Source organism: Somniosus microcephalus, chromosome 11 (genome assembly GCF_052327205.1).
Source record: "Somniosus microcephalus isolate GS21.2 chromosome 11, FLI_Smic_1.0, whole genome shotgun sequence".
Classification (NCBI taxonomy): Eukaryota; Metazoa; Chordata; class Chondrichthyes; order Squaliformes; family Somniosidae; genus Somniosus; species Somniosus microcephalus.
The window spans coordinates 232,572,890-232,590,011 of NC_140997.1; the positions used below are offsets into that span (position 1 = coordinate 232,572,890).

Consider the following 17,122-nt stretch of genomic DNA (forward strand, 5'->3'; position numbering starts at 1 on the left):
ACACATGAGTCATGGGGGCGGCCATCTTTGTTTAGGGCAACTGAGGCCAGCATCCCCACACATGAGTCATGGGGGCGGCCATCTTTGTTTAGGGCAACTGAGGCCAGCATCCCCACACATGAGTCATGGGGGCGGCCATCTTTGATTAAGGCAACCGACCCCAATAGTGCCTCATGGGGCCCTACCTCGTGGGAGACGCCATTTTACTCACCACGCCCGACCGCCTCGCCCGCAGATGACAACGACTCGCTCAGCTACACACTAGCTTCCGTCACCCTGGACCAAGCCCGCCCGCACCATCTGTCCAAGTCAATGATGGACATCAAAGTGAACGGCCACGCCACGACCTGCCTGTTCGACAGCGGAAGCACGGAGAGCTTCATCCACCCAGACACGGTGAGCCACTACTCCCTCTCTGTCCTACCAACGCGCAGCCGAATCTCGATGGCATCGAGGTCCCACGCCACGGACATCAGCGGCTACTGTGTCGTGACCCTGTCGGTTAAGGGCACGGAGTATAAAAACTTTAAACTCCTCGTCCTCCCCCATCTCTGCGCTGCCGTCCTACTAGGGCTGGACTTCCAATCCCACCTCCAAAGCGTAACCCTAGCATACGGTGGACCCCTCCCCCCACTCACAGTCAACAACCAGCAAACGTTAAACCGCCCACCGCGTAACACCTGCAGCCTCTCCACCCTCAAGGTCCCGCCACCCTCTCTGTTTGCTAACCTTACCCCTGACTGCAAACCCGTCGCTACCAAAAGCAGGCGGTATAGCGCCGGGGACAGAGCCTTCATTAGCTCTGAGGTGCGGCGCCTCCTGAAAGAGGGCATTATCGAGGGGAGCAGCAGCCCCTGGCGTGCCCAGGTCGTAGTCGTAAAGACCGGCGATAAAAACCGCCTGGTCATCGACTACAGCCAGACCATAAACAGATATACCCAGCTGGACGCATACCCCCTCCCCCGCATATCTGACATGGTCAATCAGATTGCACAGTATAAAGTATTCTCGACCATCGACCTGAAGTCGGCCTACCACCAACTCCCTATCCACCCTGAGGACCGCCAGTATACCGCCTTCGAGGCGAATGGGCGCCTATACCACTTCCTTAGGGTCCCCTTCGGTGTCACTAATGGGGTCTCGGTCTTCCAAAGGGAGATGGACAAGATGGTTGACCAGAACGAACTGCAGGCTACATTCCCCTACCTAGATAACGTCACTATCTGCGGCCGCGACCGGCAGGAACATGACGCGAATCTGGAGAAATTCCTCCGTACGGCCCAACGGCTGAACCTCACCTACAATAAGGAGAAATGCGTGTTTAACACCACGCGCCTTGCCATCCTCGGCTGCGTAGTGGAGAACGGAATCATCGGCCCCGACCCAGAAAGAATGCGCCCCCTCATGGAGCTACCCCTCCCCCACTGCCCTAAAGCACTTAGGAGAACCCTGGGGCTTTTCGCCTACTATGCCCAATGGGTACCCAATTACGCGGACAAAGCCAGACCCCTCCTGAAAGCCACTTCCTTCCCCCTCACGGAGGAGGCGTGCGCGGCCTTCTCCCTCATTAAGGGAGACATAGCCAAGGCCACGATGCACGCAGTGGACGAGTCCATCCCCTTTCAGGTGGAGAGCGACGCATCCGACTTCGCCTTAGCCGCCACCCTAAACCAGGAGGGGAGGCCAGTGGCCTTCTTCTCAAGGACCCTACAGGGCCCCGAGATCCGACATTCGTCGGTCGAGAAAGAGGCCCAGGCGATCGTGGAGGCAGTACGGCGCTGGAGGCACTACCTGGCAGGCAAACGATTTACCCTCCTCACCGACCAGCGTTCGGTGGCTTTCATGTTTAATAACAAGCTGAAGGGCAAAATCAAGAATGACAAGATTTTGAGATGGAGAATCGAGCTCTCCACCTACGATTATGAGATCTTGTACCGGCCAGGCAAGCTGAACGAATCCCCTGATGCCCTTTCACGAATGACATGCGCCAGCGCGCATATCGATAGGCTTCAGACCCTCCACGACCAGCTCTGCCACCCCGGAGTCACCAGACTCTACCATTTCATTAAGGCCCGCAACCTGACCTACTCCATCGAGGAGGTCAGGACCATGACCAGGAACTGCCAGACCTGTGCGGAGTGCAAACCGCACTTCTATAGGCCGGACCGAGCAAGCCTGATCAAGGCCACCCGCCCCTTCGAGCGCCTGAGCATCGACTTTAAGGGGCCCCTCCCGTCCTCTGACCGTAATGTGTACTTCCTCAACATCGTTGATGAGTACTCCCGTTTCCCCTTTGCCTTCCCCTGCCCCGACATGACCAGTAGCACGGTCATTAAGTGCCTGAATGCCCTCTTCGCCTTGTTCGGGTTCCCGAACTATATACACAGCGACCGGGGCTCCTCCTTCATGAGCGAGGAACTCCGGCAATTCCTCCTAGAGAGAGGTATTGCAGCAAGCAGGACCACCAGCTACAACCCCAGAGGTAACGGTCAGGTGGAAAGAGAGAACGCGACGGTATGGAAGGCCGTCCTCTTAGCCTTAAAGTCTAAGGGCCTCCCAACCTCCCGCTGGCAAGAAGTCCTCCCGACAGCGCTGCACTCCATCCGGTCATTACTTTGCACGGCCACTAACACCACCCCCCATGAACGAATGTTCGTTTTCCCCAGGAAGTCGACTACGGGAACCACTCTACCAACCTGGCTGACCGCCCCGGGGCCGGTCTGGCTGCGGAAACACGTGAGGACCCATAAAACGGACCCCCTGGTCGAGAGGGTGAACCTCCTGCACGCCAACCCCCAGTACGCCTACGTGGCGTACCCAGACGGGCGGGAGGACACTGTCTCCCTACGAGACCTCGCACCCTCAGCCGATCCGGAAACACCGCCACCACCCCCCCCAACCTCAGTCCAGGTAGACGGCATGCCGGAACCCCACGAGCCCTCGCCGACCACGCAAACACCAGCATCAACACCGGATAAGGCACCAGCACCGGATAAGGCAACACCACCGCTGCGGCGATCGGAGAGGCTTACGAAGCCTCCGGACAGACTGACCTACCAGAATTGGTAGTACACTTCACCCCGCCGGACTTAATTCTAAACAAGGGGTGAATGTGGTAAACCACGTTCACTATCGTATCACTGTTAGTAGTTAGCACTGTTCACCACTGTTCGTTATAACTGTATCACTGACCACTATTGTATCACGGTACGAGGTCGCCTCTTGCCACACTGCTATACCTGGGATGACCACTGCCGACTCCGCCTTGGCTCCACCCACCAGGCCAGGTATAAAGGTGAGCGACTGGCTGGTATTCCTCCTGCTTGGATCGGATCACCCACGAGAGTGGGCTCTGTTATTTAGTCAATAAAAACCTTTAGTCACCTTCGTAACTCTTCGCCTTTTATTGGAGGAATTGATAGGTATATCAATAATCCAGCAATTTGTGGTGAGGAAGTGATACGCCGTGAGCTGCAAATCGCTGTTAGCCTCGTGAAAATGACACCTCGCCATCAATTTCAAGAAATTGCTGCATTTGCGCTGTTGAAACTAATTACAGTTGCCGCGGAAATTTATGGCTGGTACTTAAGCAAGGACCTTTTTAATGACCAGATTTATGTTCCTGCAATGCCTCTCAACCTCTCCAACCCAGAAAAGGAACAATTGAAACTGTGGAGTCTCATTCTTGCAGGTAGTAAATTGTTCCTAGAAGTTTTTTAAATTAAAAAAAATAATTCTTTTGTCACTTTTTTTTCCCCCCTCACTCTTAATCCAATCTTTCTTTTCCCTCTTTTTACTTTTTCTGTATCTAATTTGACTACAATTCACCCTATTTCCTTTGCCGTCGCTCACTTGGTTTCTTTCTTTATCCTTCAATCTCATTTGGTTAAGGCGATGATCTGTTGGTCCCATCGTTCACCACGGGCTCAGTTGCCCTCACACCAGCAATTTGGGGCGCACATTTTTCAAGCTGAAGGGTGAGGAAATACATCTAACAAACGGGGCACGTCCCTAGATGCCCCGCTCCAGCAAATTCTGGGTCAGTGTATTCTCTCTCAAGCTGCTGAGTTTATGCACGCACGTGTGTTTATAGCGCTCAATGACTGGGTAAATGCATCATCTAGTGTGGTGTTGAGCTGCACAGGCCAGAAGTTTGATCATTGCTCTGTGTGTAGTTTAGCTGCCCTCATCAAGGAGTAACACTGGGGCACTACAATTGGCTTCAGGGACATAAAGAATCCCATGGTCCTATTTAAAGAGCAGGCGTTCTGCCAGGTGTCCCTTGACCAACAGAAACTTATTAACTGGTCATTTATGGTGCTTGTGGTTTGTGGGACCTTGCTGTGTGCAAATTGGCTTCTGCATTTGTCTACAGATTAACGGTGACTACGCTGCAAAAGTAATCCATTGGTTGTGTAGCGCTTTGGGACGTCCTGTGGATGTGAAAGGTGCTATACAAATGGGAGTTTTTCTTCCTTTTTTCTTTTATCTCTAATCCAGAGCTTTATGCAGAATAATGGTAGAAACTTTCCGTGCAGTTTACAAGGCTCCATGGTCTGCCCCAAAGAGGCTCGCAAGGACTAAAGGCTTGGGCACTCCTGCTTGAGCTGTCGGCCGTGGCTCAGTGGGCAGCGCACTCTCCTCGAGTCAGAAGGTTGTGGGTTCAGATACCACTCCAGAGACTTGAGCACAAAATCTAGGCTGACACTCAGTGCAGTACTGAGGGCGTGCTGCACTGGCTGAGGTGCTGTCTTTCAGATGAGATGTTAAACCGAGGCCCCGTCTGCGCCCTCGGGTGGATGTAAAAGATCCCATGGCACTATTTGAAGAAGAGCAGGGGAGTTCTCGCCAGTGTCCTGGCCAATATTTATCCCTCAACCAATGCCTAAAAACAGATGATCTGGTCATTATCACATTGCTATTTGTGGGACCTTACTGTACGCAAATTGGCTGTTGGCTGCAACAGTGACTACACTTCAAAAGTACTTTATTGGCTGTAAAGCACTTTGGGATGTCCTGAGGTGAAGGGAGCTATAGAAATGCAAGTCTTTCTCTTTGAGGCTCACTGGTTTCTTTGGGCCAATATTTAATTGACGTCTCCTTTATTACAGCAACGACGATGATCAGGGCCGCAACAGGCCAGCCGGTGGTCACATCAGCAGCTTCAGCTGCATCCATCATCACCGTGCAACGGCAAGCTGCACCTCCGAGCAAAGCGCCCATCACCATGGCGACCCTTCCACCAGGTGTTCGCATGGTGATGCCAGCACAGACCACAGCAGGCACTGTAAGTTTCGTGTTTGTGTGTTGTGTTGTGGTTTCTGTAGAGCATGGTGTGCGGTGAACTGTTTCGCAGGTGCAGTGTTGTATACTGTAACTGATGATTGTCTCAAAACCTGGTGTAATTTTTGGCCATACTCCTCAGGCTGGGTAACATAAAATATTCAGGAAACTCATTACCGCTACCACTGTATAAGCAAAGCTTCAGTGAGTTGAGGTATGTGTTTAACAGCCTACATTGTAGGCTGTTGTAACTCGTAACTCGTATTTTGCACATGTAAGTGCATTGGCAGCTACATAGTGTGCTGCAGTAGAAAAATGTTTTCTTGTGGCTGTTTCGATGGCTGTTGGTAAGCCAAGGCTCCTTCAACAGCACCAAACCCGCAATCTCTACCACCTAGAAGGACAAGGGCCGCAGGTGCATGGGAACACCACCACCTGCAAGTTCCCCTCCAATTCACACACCATCCTGACTTGGAAATATATCGCCGATCCTTCATCGTCGCTGGGTCAAAATCCTGGAGCTCCCTCCCTAACAGCACTGTGGGAGCACCTTCACCACACGGACTGCAGCGGTTCAAGAAGGCGGCTCACCACCACCTTCTCGAGGGCAACTAGGGATGGGCAATAAATGCTGGCCCTGCCAGCAATGCTTCTCCTCGTTCTTCGTACCAAAATGAATCACTTCACTCTGCGATAAATTCATCTGCCATGTGTCTACCCGTTTTACCTGTCTCCGTCCTCCTGAGACCACAGACAGGCCAAGAGGCACATGAATATGCCATCAGTTGCAATGCTGCCTTTGACTTCTGCTTTTCCTGTGGACTGCTTAGTCTCCACTCCTTAGAGACAGGGGGGGAAAATGGGAAGCCAGAGCCTACATCTATGACCTCTGTACCATTTAGCAGTGGAGGTTTTTTGCAAGCTTGACCTGGAGGGTGCCCATTTACAAATGCATTTTGTGATGTGTTCTGGTGAAGGGGAAGATTGGCGCTGTGTTGGAGGTTGGTGTTGCATTTTATTCTTGCCTGTATTGGTGATTTTTCTTTTTACCGTCCTCTCTCCCAGCCACTTACCTCCAGCCCACAGATGAGTGGAATGGCAGCTTTGGCTGCGGCAGCCGCTGCCACTCAGAAGATTCCATCCAGCACAGCAGTTACCTCGGTCGGACTTCATCCTGGCACAACCATGGTGAAAACGATGGCAGTCGCCCCTGGAGCCAGTACCCTGCCAACCACTGTGAAGGTAGCCCCTCCATCAGTCATGGTATGTCATTTCTCTAAAAACCATTGCTAATAACTCGTTGTTTTTCGTATGTTCACACCATTCTCCAATGGAAGAGTACAAAGTAGTGGAAGGATTCTGCTGATTAACAGTGAATGTGAACGCTCCTTCCATGGCCGTGACCATCTCTATACCAGCCAATAGGGTGGTTAATCCTAGGAGGGTTTTATGGGCTCCCATAAGCCATACAATGAGGGGGACTTGCCCACTGAGTATCCCGCTGGATGTTAACCCAGAGCACCACGCAGACTGCTCACCACCACCTTCTCCAGGGCAATTAGGGATGGGCAATAAATGCTGGCCTTGCCAGCGATGCCCACATCCCAAGAATGAATGAATAAAATAATTCGGAACCAGAGCTCCGTTCTCCACTCACCGGGACTGACTGCAGAGTGGGGTTTGAAGCTTGCACCTATCTGACTCCGAAGCAGGGATATTACCACTAAGCCAAAGGCTCGCCCCGCCAACGTAGAACTCTCCGTATCCCCCCCCCCCCCCAGTCTCCTCCTCCTCTTGTAATGCCATTTGAAGGATTAGCCATATTATGTTAACCTGTTACATTTCTACCCCTTTCCCACCTCCACAACCTTCCACATCCCCAAATCAATATTGCAGCTGTAGTTCGGAGAGTGGAGTGGGTGCTATGAATTTCAACATCCACAGATCTCTAAACAGGTATCAAACTTGGGATCGATAATCTGTGTTTCTTAGCGCAATATTGGGTGGTATTTTACTCTTCTGACTTTTTTGGGGGAGCTTCACGTCTGTATTTAGAAGAGTGGTGGGAAGGCGGGCAATATCAACGACCCCTTGAGCGTGAAGTCTTTGTATTTGTAGTTTCATTCCAAACATTACGGGGGTGGGATGATGTCCTTCCTGGAAGGCTGTTCACCTACTCATCCTGATGCGAATTTGCCTCTGCTTTCCAGGTCAACACACCAGCAACCTCGATGTTGAAGACTGCTGCTGCCCAGCTGGTGACTCCCACTCCCGCTGCCACTCCCACCACTCCAGCTAGACCCATCATCACGGTGCACAAATCAGGGACCGTCACTGTGGCCCAGCAGGCACAGGTGGTGACCACTGTGGTGGGTGGGGTCACAAAAACCATTACACTGGTCAAGAGTCCCATTTCCATGGCGGGAGGAAGCACACTGGTAAGGACATCAACGCTTGATTGTTTGTGCCTGTTATTTTAGCCGCTCTGTAACTGGTGAGCTTGCGATTACTATCGACATTAATGTCAGGAGAATGTTTGCAAATTATTACCTCAATTGTTTTTTTAATTTTAAATTGTGACTTTTAAAAAGCCTCAAAAGGCTTTGAAAGTCAAACTGGACTTATATCAATGCTGTTGCTGAACACTGGGACTCTTTCTTTGATATTGTCTTATTGCACTTCCTGACTTCAAATGATGTCTGTCATTTGGACAGCTTGTATCTTCTGACCTGCCGTGTAGTTTTTGGTTCCTGTCGTTTTCCTCTCCGGAAGGTGTTAATTCCTTGCTGGGCTACATGCGCCAGTCAATCTGGTACCTCGCCCAAGTGTTAACTAAAGTTTTCAAAGAATTGATGTTCTGTATTATATTGACTGGTTTTGAAAGAGTTTATTTTATCTTTATTCCTTCCTGGGATGTGGGCGTCGCTGGCAAGGCCAGCATTTATTGCCCATCCCTCATTGCCCTTGAGAAGGTGGTGGTGAGCCGCCGCCTTGACCCGCTGCAGTCCGTGTGGTGAAGGTACTCCCACAGTGCTGTTAGGGAGGGAGTTCCAGGATTTTGACCCGGTGATGATGAAGGAACAGCGATATATTTCCAAGTCAGGGTGGTGTGTGACTTGGAGGGGAACTTGAATGGTGTTCCGATGCGCCTGCTGCCCTTGTCCTTCTAGGTGATCGAGGTCGCGGGAGTGAATGTTTAAGGTGGTGAATGGGGTGCCAGGCAATCATCACACTCCTGACTTTTTGCCTTGTAGATGGTGGAAAGGCTTTGGGGAGAATGCCCAGTCTCTGACCACAGTATTTATGTGGCTGGTCCAGTTAAATTTCTGGTCAATGGTGAGCTCCAGGATGTTGATGGTGGGGGATTCGGCGCTGGTAATGCCGTTTAGTGTCAAGGGGCGGTGGTTGTTGGAGATGGTCCTTGCCTTTCACTTGTGTGGCGTGAATGTTACTTGCCACTTATATGCTGAAGCATGAATGTCGTCCAGGCCTTGCTGCAAGCGGGCATCAACTGCTTCATTATCTGAGGAGTTACGAATGGAACTGTACACTGCAATCATCAGTGAACATCCCCATTTTTGACCTGATGATGGAGGGAATGTCATTGAAGCAGCTGAAGATGGTTGGGCCTAGGACACTGCCCTGAGGAACTCCTGCAGCGATGTCCTGGGGCTGAGATGATTGGCCTCCAACAATCACAACCATCTTCCTTTGTGCTAGGTATGACTCTAGCCAGTGGAGAGTTTTCCCCCCTGATTCCCATTGACTTCAGTTTTACTAGGGCTCCTTAATGCTACACTTGGTCAAATGCTGCCTTGGTGTCAAGGGCCGTCACTCTCGCCTCACCTCTGGAATTCTACGCTTTTGTCCATGTTTGGACCAAGGTTGCAATGAGGTCTGGAGCCGAGTGGTTCTGGCGAAACCAAAACTGAGCATCGGTGAACAGGTTATTGGTGAGTAAGTGCCGCTTGATAGCACTGTCGACAACACCTTCCATCATTTTGCTACTGATTGACAGTAGACTGATGGGGCAGTAATTGGCCGGATTTGATTTGTCCTGCTTTTTGTGGACAGGACATACCTGGGCAGTTTTCCACATTGTCAGGTAGATGCTAGTGTTGTAGCTGTACTGGAACAGCTTGGCTAGAGGCGTGGCTAGTTCTGGAGCACAAGTCTTCACGACAGCCAGAATGTTGTCAGGGCCCATAGCCTTTGCTGTATCAAGTGCGCTCAGCCATTTCTTGATATCACGCGGAGTGAATCGAATTGGCTGAAGACTGGCTTCTGTGATGGTGGGGACCTCCAGAGGAGGCTGAGATGGATCATCCACTTGGCACTTCTGGCTGAAGATGGTTGCAAACGCTTCAGCCTTGTCTTTCGCACTCGTGCGCTGGACTCCACCATCTTTGAGGATGGGGATACTCATGGAACCTCCTCCCGTTAGTTGTTTAATTGTCCACCACCATTCACAACTGGATGTGACAGGACTGCAGAGCTTTGATCTGATCCGTTGGTTGTGGGATCACTTAGCTCTTGTCTATAGCGTGCTGCTTCCGCTGTTTAGCATACATGTAGCCCTGTGTTGCAGCTTCCCCAGGTTGGCACCTCATTTTTAGGTACGCCTGGTGCTGCTCCTTGCATGCTCTTCTGCACTCCTCATTGAACCAGAGTTGGTCGCCTGGCTTGATGGTAATGGTAGAGTGAGGGATATGCCGGGCCATGAGGTTTCAGATTGTGGTGGAATTCTGCTGATGGCCCACAGTGCCTCATGGGTGCCCAGTTTTGAGCTGCCAGATCAGTTCTGAATCTATCCCATTTAGCACGGTGATAGAGCCACACAACACAATGGAGAGTGTCCTCAGTGTGAAGATGGGACTTCGTCTCCACAAGGACCGTGCAGTGGTTACTGCTACCAATACTATCATGGGCATAAGAAATAGGAGCAGGAGTCGGCCATTCGGCCCTTCGAGCCTGCTCCGCCATTCAATGAGATCACGGCTGATCTTCTGCCTCAACTCCATTCACCGGCCCTATCGCCATATCCCTTGATGCCCTTACTAGTCAGAAATCTATCGATCTCTGTCTTGAATATACCCAATGACTGAGCCTCCACAGCCCTCTGGGGTAGAGAATTCCAAAGATTCACCACCCTCTGTGTGAAGAAATTTCTTCTCATCTCAGTCCTGAATGGCCTACCCTTTATCCTGAGGCTGTGGCCCCTGGTTCTAGACTCCCCAGCCAAGGGAAACATTCTCCCAGCATCCACCCTATCAAGCCCTGTAATAATTTTGTATGCTTCAATGAGATCCCCTCTCATTCTTCTGAATTCAAGAGAATACAGGCCGAGTTTACTCAATCTCTCCTCATATGACAGTCCCGCCATCCCAGGAATCAATCTCGTGGACCTTTGTTGCACTCCCTCTATGGCAAGTATATCCTTCCTTGGGTAAGGAGACCAAAATTGTACACAGCACTCCAGGTGTGGTCTCACCAAGGCCCTATATAATTGGAGTAAGACTTCTTTACTCCTGTACTCAAATCCTCTTGTAATGAAGGCCAGCATACCATTTGCCTTCCTAATGGCTTGCTGCACCTGCACATTCACTTTCAGCGACTCCTGTACAAGGGCACCCAGGTCCCTTTGAGCATCTGCATTCCCCAATCTTTCACCATTTAGAAAATACTCTGCCTTTCTGTTTTTTCTACCAAAGTGGATAACTTCACATTTATCCACATTATGCAGATGCACCTGTGACCGGTACATTGGCGAGGACGAAGTCAAGTAAGTTTTACCCTCGTGTTGGTTCTTCCACCACCTGCCGCAGGCCAGGCCCAGACTGGCAGCTATGTCCTTCAGGACTCGGCCAGCTCAGCCAGTAATGGTGCTACTGAGCCACTCTTGGTGATGGACATTAAGGCCCCCTGTCCAGAGTACATTCTGTGTCTTGCTATGTATATGAATGTCTGATGCCATATGGGAAATCTGTTCCAATTACTTTAAAAGTAAAATTGATTTCAAATCTGTCAATATCAAAAACCAATGTTGTAAAAAAAAAACTGTGAAGTTCAATCCTTCACTGCTCCCCCTGTAGCCCAGCTGGTAACTGTGCTGCTCCGAGTAGAACTGAGCAGTGGATCAGGAAAATCCATGGCGCGATTCCCAGATTAGACTGGTCTCGGTCAGGGAGCTGGTAGAGGTCCTAATGTTGACGGCAGGATTCATGGACTAGGGAGGAACCAGGGTTCTCGCTCCTAATCACTGCCCAGTAACCTGTGCTGGACAATGCAGCGGGGAGGAGCGAGTTGGCTTGGCTGTGATGCCTTCTGCGAAGGAATAGTCCGTTAGCACTCAGTGCCTTGGCCACGCATGAATTGAGACCACTTAGATGCTGGTACATGTGGCGCTTCTCTCTCTGACCTGGTAGTGTGGTGCCTGTGATTTAACCTGCACTACAGTATTGAGTTTCAGGTTCTGTGCTTAACAATGTTTGCCACGTGGGTGATGAGCCGAGAGATTCCATCAAGGCAAAATGACTTGTACAATTTATGATGGCGTATCGAGGGGAGGGGAGGGTGGGGTGGGACACAGAGCCTGCAAAAGGATATAGACAGGTTAAGTGAGTGGGCAATAAAGTGGCAGATAGAGTATGTGAGGTTATTCACTTTGGTAGGAAGAATAGAATAACAGAATATTTTTTAAATGGTGAGAAACTATGAAATGTTGGTGTTCAGAGAGATTTAGGTGTCCTCGTACAGGAAACACAGACTTAGCATGCAGGTATGGCACGCAATTAGGAAGGCAAATGACATGTTGGCCTTTATTGCAAGGGGGTTGGCGTACAAGAGTAAGGAAGTCTTGCTCCAATTGTACAGGGCCTTGGTGAGACCACACCTGGAGTTCTGTGCACAGTTTTGGTCTCCTTATCCAAGGAAGGATATTCTTGCCTTGGAGGTGGTGCAACGAAGGTTCACCTAGATTAATCTCTGGGATGAGAGGGCTGTCCTATAAGGAGAGATTGAGTAGATTGGGCCTATACTCTGGAGTTTAGAAGAATGAGGTGTGATCTCATTGAAACATAAGATCCTGAGGGGGATTGACAGGGTAGATGCTGAGAGGTTGTTTCCCCTGGCCGGAGAGTCTAGAACTAGGGGGCACAGTCGCAGGATAATGGGTCGGCCATTCAGGACTGAGGTGAGGAGGAATTTCTTCACTCAGAGGGTGGTGAATCTTTTAGAATTCTCTACCCGAGAGGGCTGTGGATGTTGAATCGTTGAGTATATTCAAGGCCGAGATCGATAGATTTTTGGGCTCTAGGGGAATCGAGGGATATGGGGACAGAGCAGGAAAGTGGAGTTGAGGTCGATGATTAGCCATGATCTTATTGAATAGCGGAGCAGGCTCGAGGGGCCGAATGGCGACTCCTGCTACTAGTTAATATGTTAAGTTTGCTTCAGTAATTACTGAAGCAAACTTAACAAAAGTATGAAAAGCCCTGGAGGTGAACCCTGGTGTTTGTGTTGTCATTTAGTCTCTCTTTGGACGGGTGAAGTAATGATTTGTCCAGTGTTTTGCCTATGTTGCAATTTTCCACTCTTCTCATCCTAGATTTCCAACCTGGGCAAAGTGCTAACCCTGCAGGCCAAACCAGGGCAACAGGCCACCATCCCAGGCCCAAGCTCCATTAGGCCACTTACACAGATCTTCCAGGTTGGCAAATTGCACTGCGGCGCGAAACATATAAGTGGTTTGTTTTTCAGGTTAACTTTGTGCTTTTTTTTTTTAATGCCGTCACTGGAAAATAATACCTGCGTTTCTTGATCGAGGTAGGAAGTGCAACAGCCTGTGAAACAAGGGGCAGGCTTGACTGACCAGCTGGCCTTTCCCCGCCTGTCATTTCTGTCTGGGCGCAATGTTGTGAAGTTGGACTAAAGCAAGTGGGTTTGTATAACCCTGTGAGTCCTCACCCAGGTAATTCCAACCCAGCAACTCCTCAGACATCATGCGAAGTCTTTCTGACCAGTATAAGGGGCCTTTTCCTTTAGCTTGGGAGCCATATGTCCCATCTCTTCCCCCCCCCCCTGCTTCCCAGTGAAATTTGTCAGCAGTTGGATGTGAAAGTGGAGAACTGTCATTGTGCCAACCAGCCCCATCCAATACTTCCTTCTCGAAGGGAGCTCCTGTTCTGGTCATATCAGAAAGAAGCTCTGTTTAATTCCAAGGGCTTTAGTTCCAGTTCCCAAAAAAAGTACAAGTTTTTTGTTTAAATTTGACATCCTTGCACATAAGCTTTGGGTATTGCGGGGTGTGGGGAATGTTACCATTAGTGTGAATGCAGCCTAACTACACATTCTGTTAGGCAGCTAGTCAGAGTGCTGTTCCCAACGCCTGCAGTTGGGAGCACACAGCCACGATTCACAAGTCGGGAACCCTGGGAGCGAAACGATGCCATGCCGATGAGAGCGCCAGCCCATATCTCGGCACGAGGAGTCGCTATGCCCCTTGTGTTTTCATTTTAAGCTGATGCCCTGCCCCATCGCTAACATCACGTTTAGTCTTTGCACAGTCCTGTGCCCGCAGCTTGTACTGACACTACAACCTTTTGAACTCAAAATGTTAGTCGGTGTCCTCGTAAGCCCCATGGGTGCCCCTCATGGACCCAGTGTGGAAACCTCTGGTATAGGGTGATGTATGCCCCCTCCCCATGCAGCAGTACTAAAACTTAACCGTTTCAGTGATGGAAACTGCTTTTGGCTCACTGCTTGCTTACTGTAAAAGGATTGTGTAATGACGACCTTTAAATATTCTGCGGTAAACCGTTCCGGGTTATTCTCAAATTATTCATAAAGTGTAAAACATGTATATAAAGCATGAATAACTCGCAACTTTTTTTTAAACCTAGATGTTGCAAACAGTGTTACATGTAATTTTTTTTTGGTGCATGTGCCCTTTAACTGGCTGCGTGGCCCATTCAATTTTGTGTGCAAACGCTGTTATTTCCATTGTAAAGCCGATGAGCGGCCTGTGTGGGACGTCCAGACCGATGTGCGATTGCGCAGCTTAGTGGGAACGTTGGTTGTTAACACTTTTAAAATTAATATTCTAAGATGTTCTGGCTAACTGCAAAATACAGGAAACTCTTTTTTTATCCGGCACCGATGGGACCGGCATGGTGCCGGTTGATCAAAAAGTCCAGATTACAGAGAGGCATACATACCAAGGTACGAGAGCCCCGTACACGGCCACAGGTGCAGGAGCCCCGGTTGCACGGCCACAAGTGCAGGAGCCCCGGTTGCACGGCCACAGGTGCAGGAGCCCCGGTTGCACGGCCACAGGTGCAGGAGCCCCGGTTGCACGGCCACAGGTGCAGGAGCCCCGGTTGCACGGCCACAGGTGCAGGAGCCCCGGTTGCACGGCCACAGGTGCAGGAGCCCCGGTTGCACGGCCACAGGTGCAGGAGCCCCGGTTGCACGGCCACAGGTGCAGGAGCCCCGGTTGCACGGCCACAAGTGCAGGAGCCCCGGTTGCACGGCCACAGGTGCAGGATCCCCGGTTGCACGGCCACAGGTCCGAGAGCCCCGGTTGCACGGCCACAGGTGCAGGAGCCCCGGTTACACGGCCACTAATATATAGTAAAACTTACCTGAACCTATTCCTGAATTTTGCCGCTTAAGAGAGAGTTTCCTGTATTGTATTAAAGTAGTTTTATTGTGCAGTGACTCGCTTTTGCTGCTGCTCCTGCAATTCTGTTGCATGTTTGTGGTGGAGATTTTATTTTAAAAAGATATCTTTTGGATGCATTGTCAGCATTTGCATGGCTTCCATGAGCGAAATGTCTTCCAGCCTGCGAATTACTTTGAACTGTTGGACTCATTCTCCTGTAGTAGAGCTGATGGCTTGTTTGTTGTTTTTTTTTTTAACTCGACAGACCAAAGGTCAGCTGCCTCCGGGAGCTACCATTTTGAAGCTCGTTACTTCGGCAGACGGGAAGCCCGCCACCATCATCACCACCTCCCAGGCGGGAAACATGGGCCTTAAGCAGACGTTTGTCAGTCTCGGCAGCATGTCGCCCGCCTCTTCTAAACCAGCAACCACCATTCTCAAAACCATCCCCATGTCTGCACTTATTTCACAGCCCGGGGCTACAGGTATGGACCAGGGAAGGCACTGATCTGTTTCATTATAGCTAAGTGTGAGGTGGTGCATTTTGGTAGGAGGGTTCCGACTCCTTAGAAAATAGGAGTCTAAATGGGGTAGAGGAGCAAAGTGGCCTAGAGGTACAGATACACAAATCACTAAAAGCAGTAACGCAGGTTAACCAGGCCATTTAAAAAAAATAACACGCAATGGGGTTATTTCTAGAGGGATAGAATTGGAAAGCAGCGCAGTTATATTAAACTTGTATTGAACCTTGGTTAGACCACACTTGGAGACCACAACTGCTCACAGAACTCCATGTTACAAAAAGGATATAGAGGCGTTGGTGTAGATATCAGTGCTGAGAGGGTTTAACTTTCAGGAAAGACTGAACAGGCTGGGGCTCTTTTCTCTAGAAAAGAGAAGGCTGAGAGGTGACCTGATTGGACCTTTAAGATTATGAAATGTTTGACAGGGTCAATGTAGAGAAGATGTTTCCAATTGTGGGGGAGACCAGAACTAGAGCCCATAAATGTAAGATAGTCACTAATAAATCCAATCGGGAATTCAGGAGAAACTTCTTTACCCAGAGAATGGTGACATAGAAACATAGAAGATAGGAGCAGGAGTGGGCCATTCGGCCCCTCGAGCCCACTCCGCCATTCAATGCGATCATGGCCGATCATCCAAATTCAGTACCCTGTCCCTGTCTTCTCCCCATATCCTTGATCCCTTTAGCCTTGAGAAATATATCCAACTCCTTCTTGAATATATTTAATGAATTGGCCTCAACTGCCTTCTGTGGTAGAGAATTCCACAGGTTCACCACTCTCTGGGTGAAGAAATTCCTCCTCATCTCTGTCCTAAATGGCTTACCCCTTATCTTTAGACTGTGACCCCTGGCTCTGGACTCCCCCGCCATCGGGAACATCCTTCCTGCATCTAGTCTGTCTAGTCCTGTTAGAATTTTATAAGTTTCAATGAGATCCCCTCTCATTCTTCTAAACTCCAGCGAGTATAAGCCTAATCGACCCAATCTCCTCTCATACGTCATTCCTGCCATCCCAGGTATCAGCCTGGTGAATCTTCACTGCACTCTCTCCATGGCAAGAACATCCTTCCTCAGATAAGGAGGAACTCACTACCACAGGGAGTGATTGAGGTAATTAGCATAGATGCATTTAAGGGGAAGCTAGATAAACGCATGAGGTAGCACGGAATAGAAGGATAGGCTGGTAGGGTGAGATGAAGTAGGGTGGGAGGAGGCTCGTGTGGAACATAAACATCAGCATAGGCCTGTTGGGCTGAATGGCCTGTTTCTGTGCTGTGTAATACTGTGTACTGTACAGATAACATGCTTTTTGTGTTTTATTTTCAGTCGTATATTTTCTTTCAGTTTACATCTTTTCATCTCAATGCTATTTTATATTTCATACCTTCCTTTAACTGGGAGAATGGATCGAGCTAAGCAGCAGGTCTCCACACGATGGTGTCAATTCTGTCCCACAGTTGGTTGGAGAAAGGTGTTAGCGAGTGAGCTGTGTGTTTTTTTTTAATTCCTTGCCCATGTGCAGTATCCCACTCTGGTGCGACACTCAGTCCAGCCAGATTATTTTGTTTGAGTTGCACCTGAGACTTCAACCCATGATTGTTTCATTTGAGAGGCAGGTGCTACTGCTCTGTATTAACTTGGTGTTTTAATTA

General features: G+C 49.8%; 1 protein-coding gene across 1 annotated transcript in view; it reads left to right on the forward strand.

Moving 5' to 3' along the window:
• The window catches only part of LOC147111333 (host cell factor 1-like), a 121,298-nt gene that overhangs the window by 56,553 nt on the left and 47,623 nt on the right, over nucleotides 1-17,122 (forward strand). The window contains exons 9-13 of the mRNA XM_086002123.1: nucleotides 5,112-5,287; nucleotides 6,349-6,546; nucleotides 7,494-7,721; nucleotides 12,890-12,991; nucleotides 15,210-15,429. Of these exons, the coding sequence (XP_085858249.1) occupies nucleotides 5,112-5,287; nucleotides 6,349-6,546; nucleotides 7,494-7,721; nucleotides 12,890-12,991; nucleotides 15,210-15,429 (924 nt within the window). The remainder of the gene's footprint in view (nucleotides 1-5,111; nucleotides 5,288-6,348; nucleotides 6,547-7,493; nucleotides 7,722-12,889; nucleotides 12,992-15,209; nucleotides 15,430-17,122) is intronic.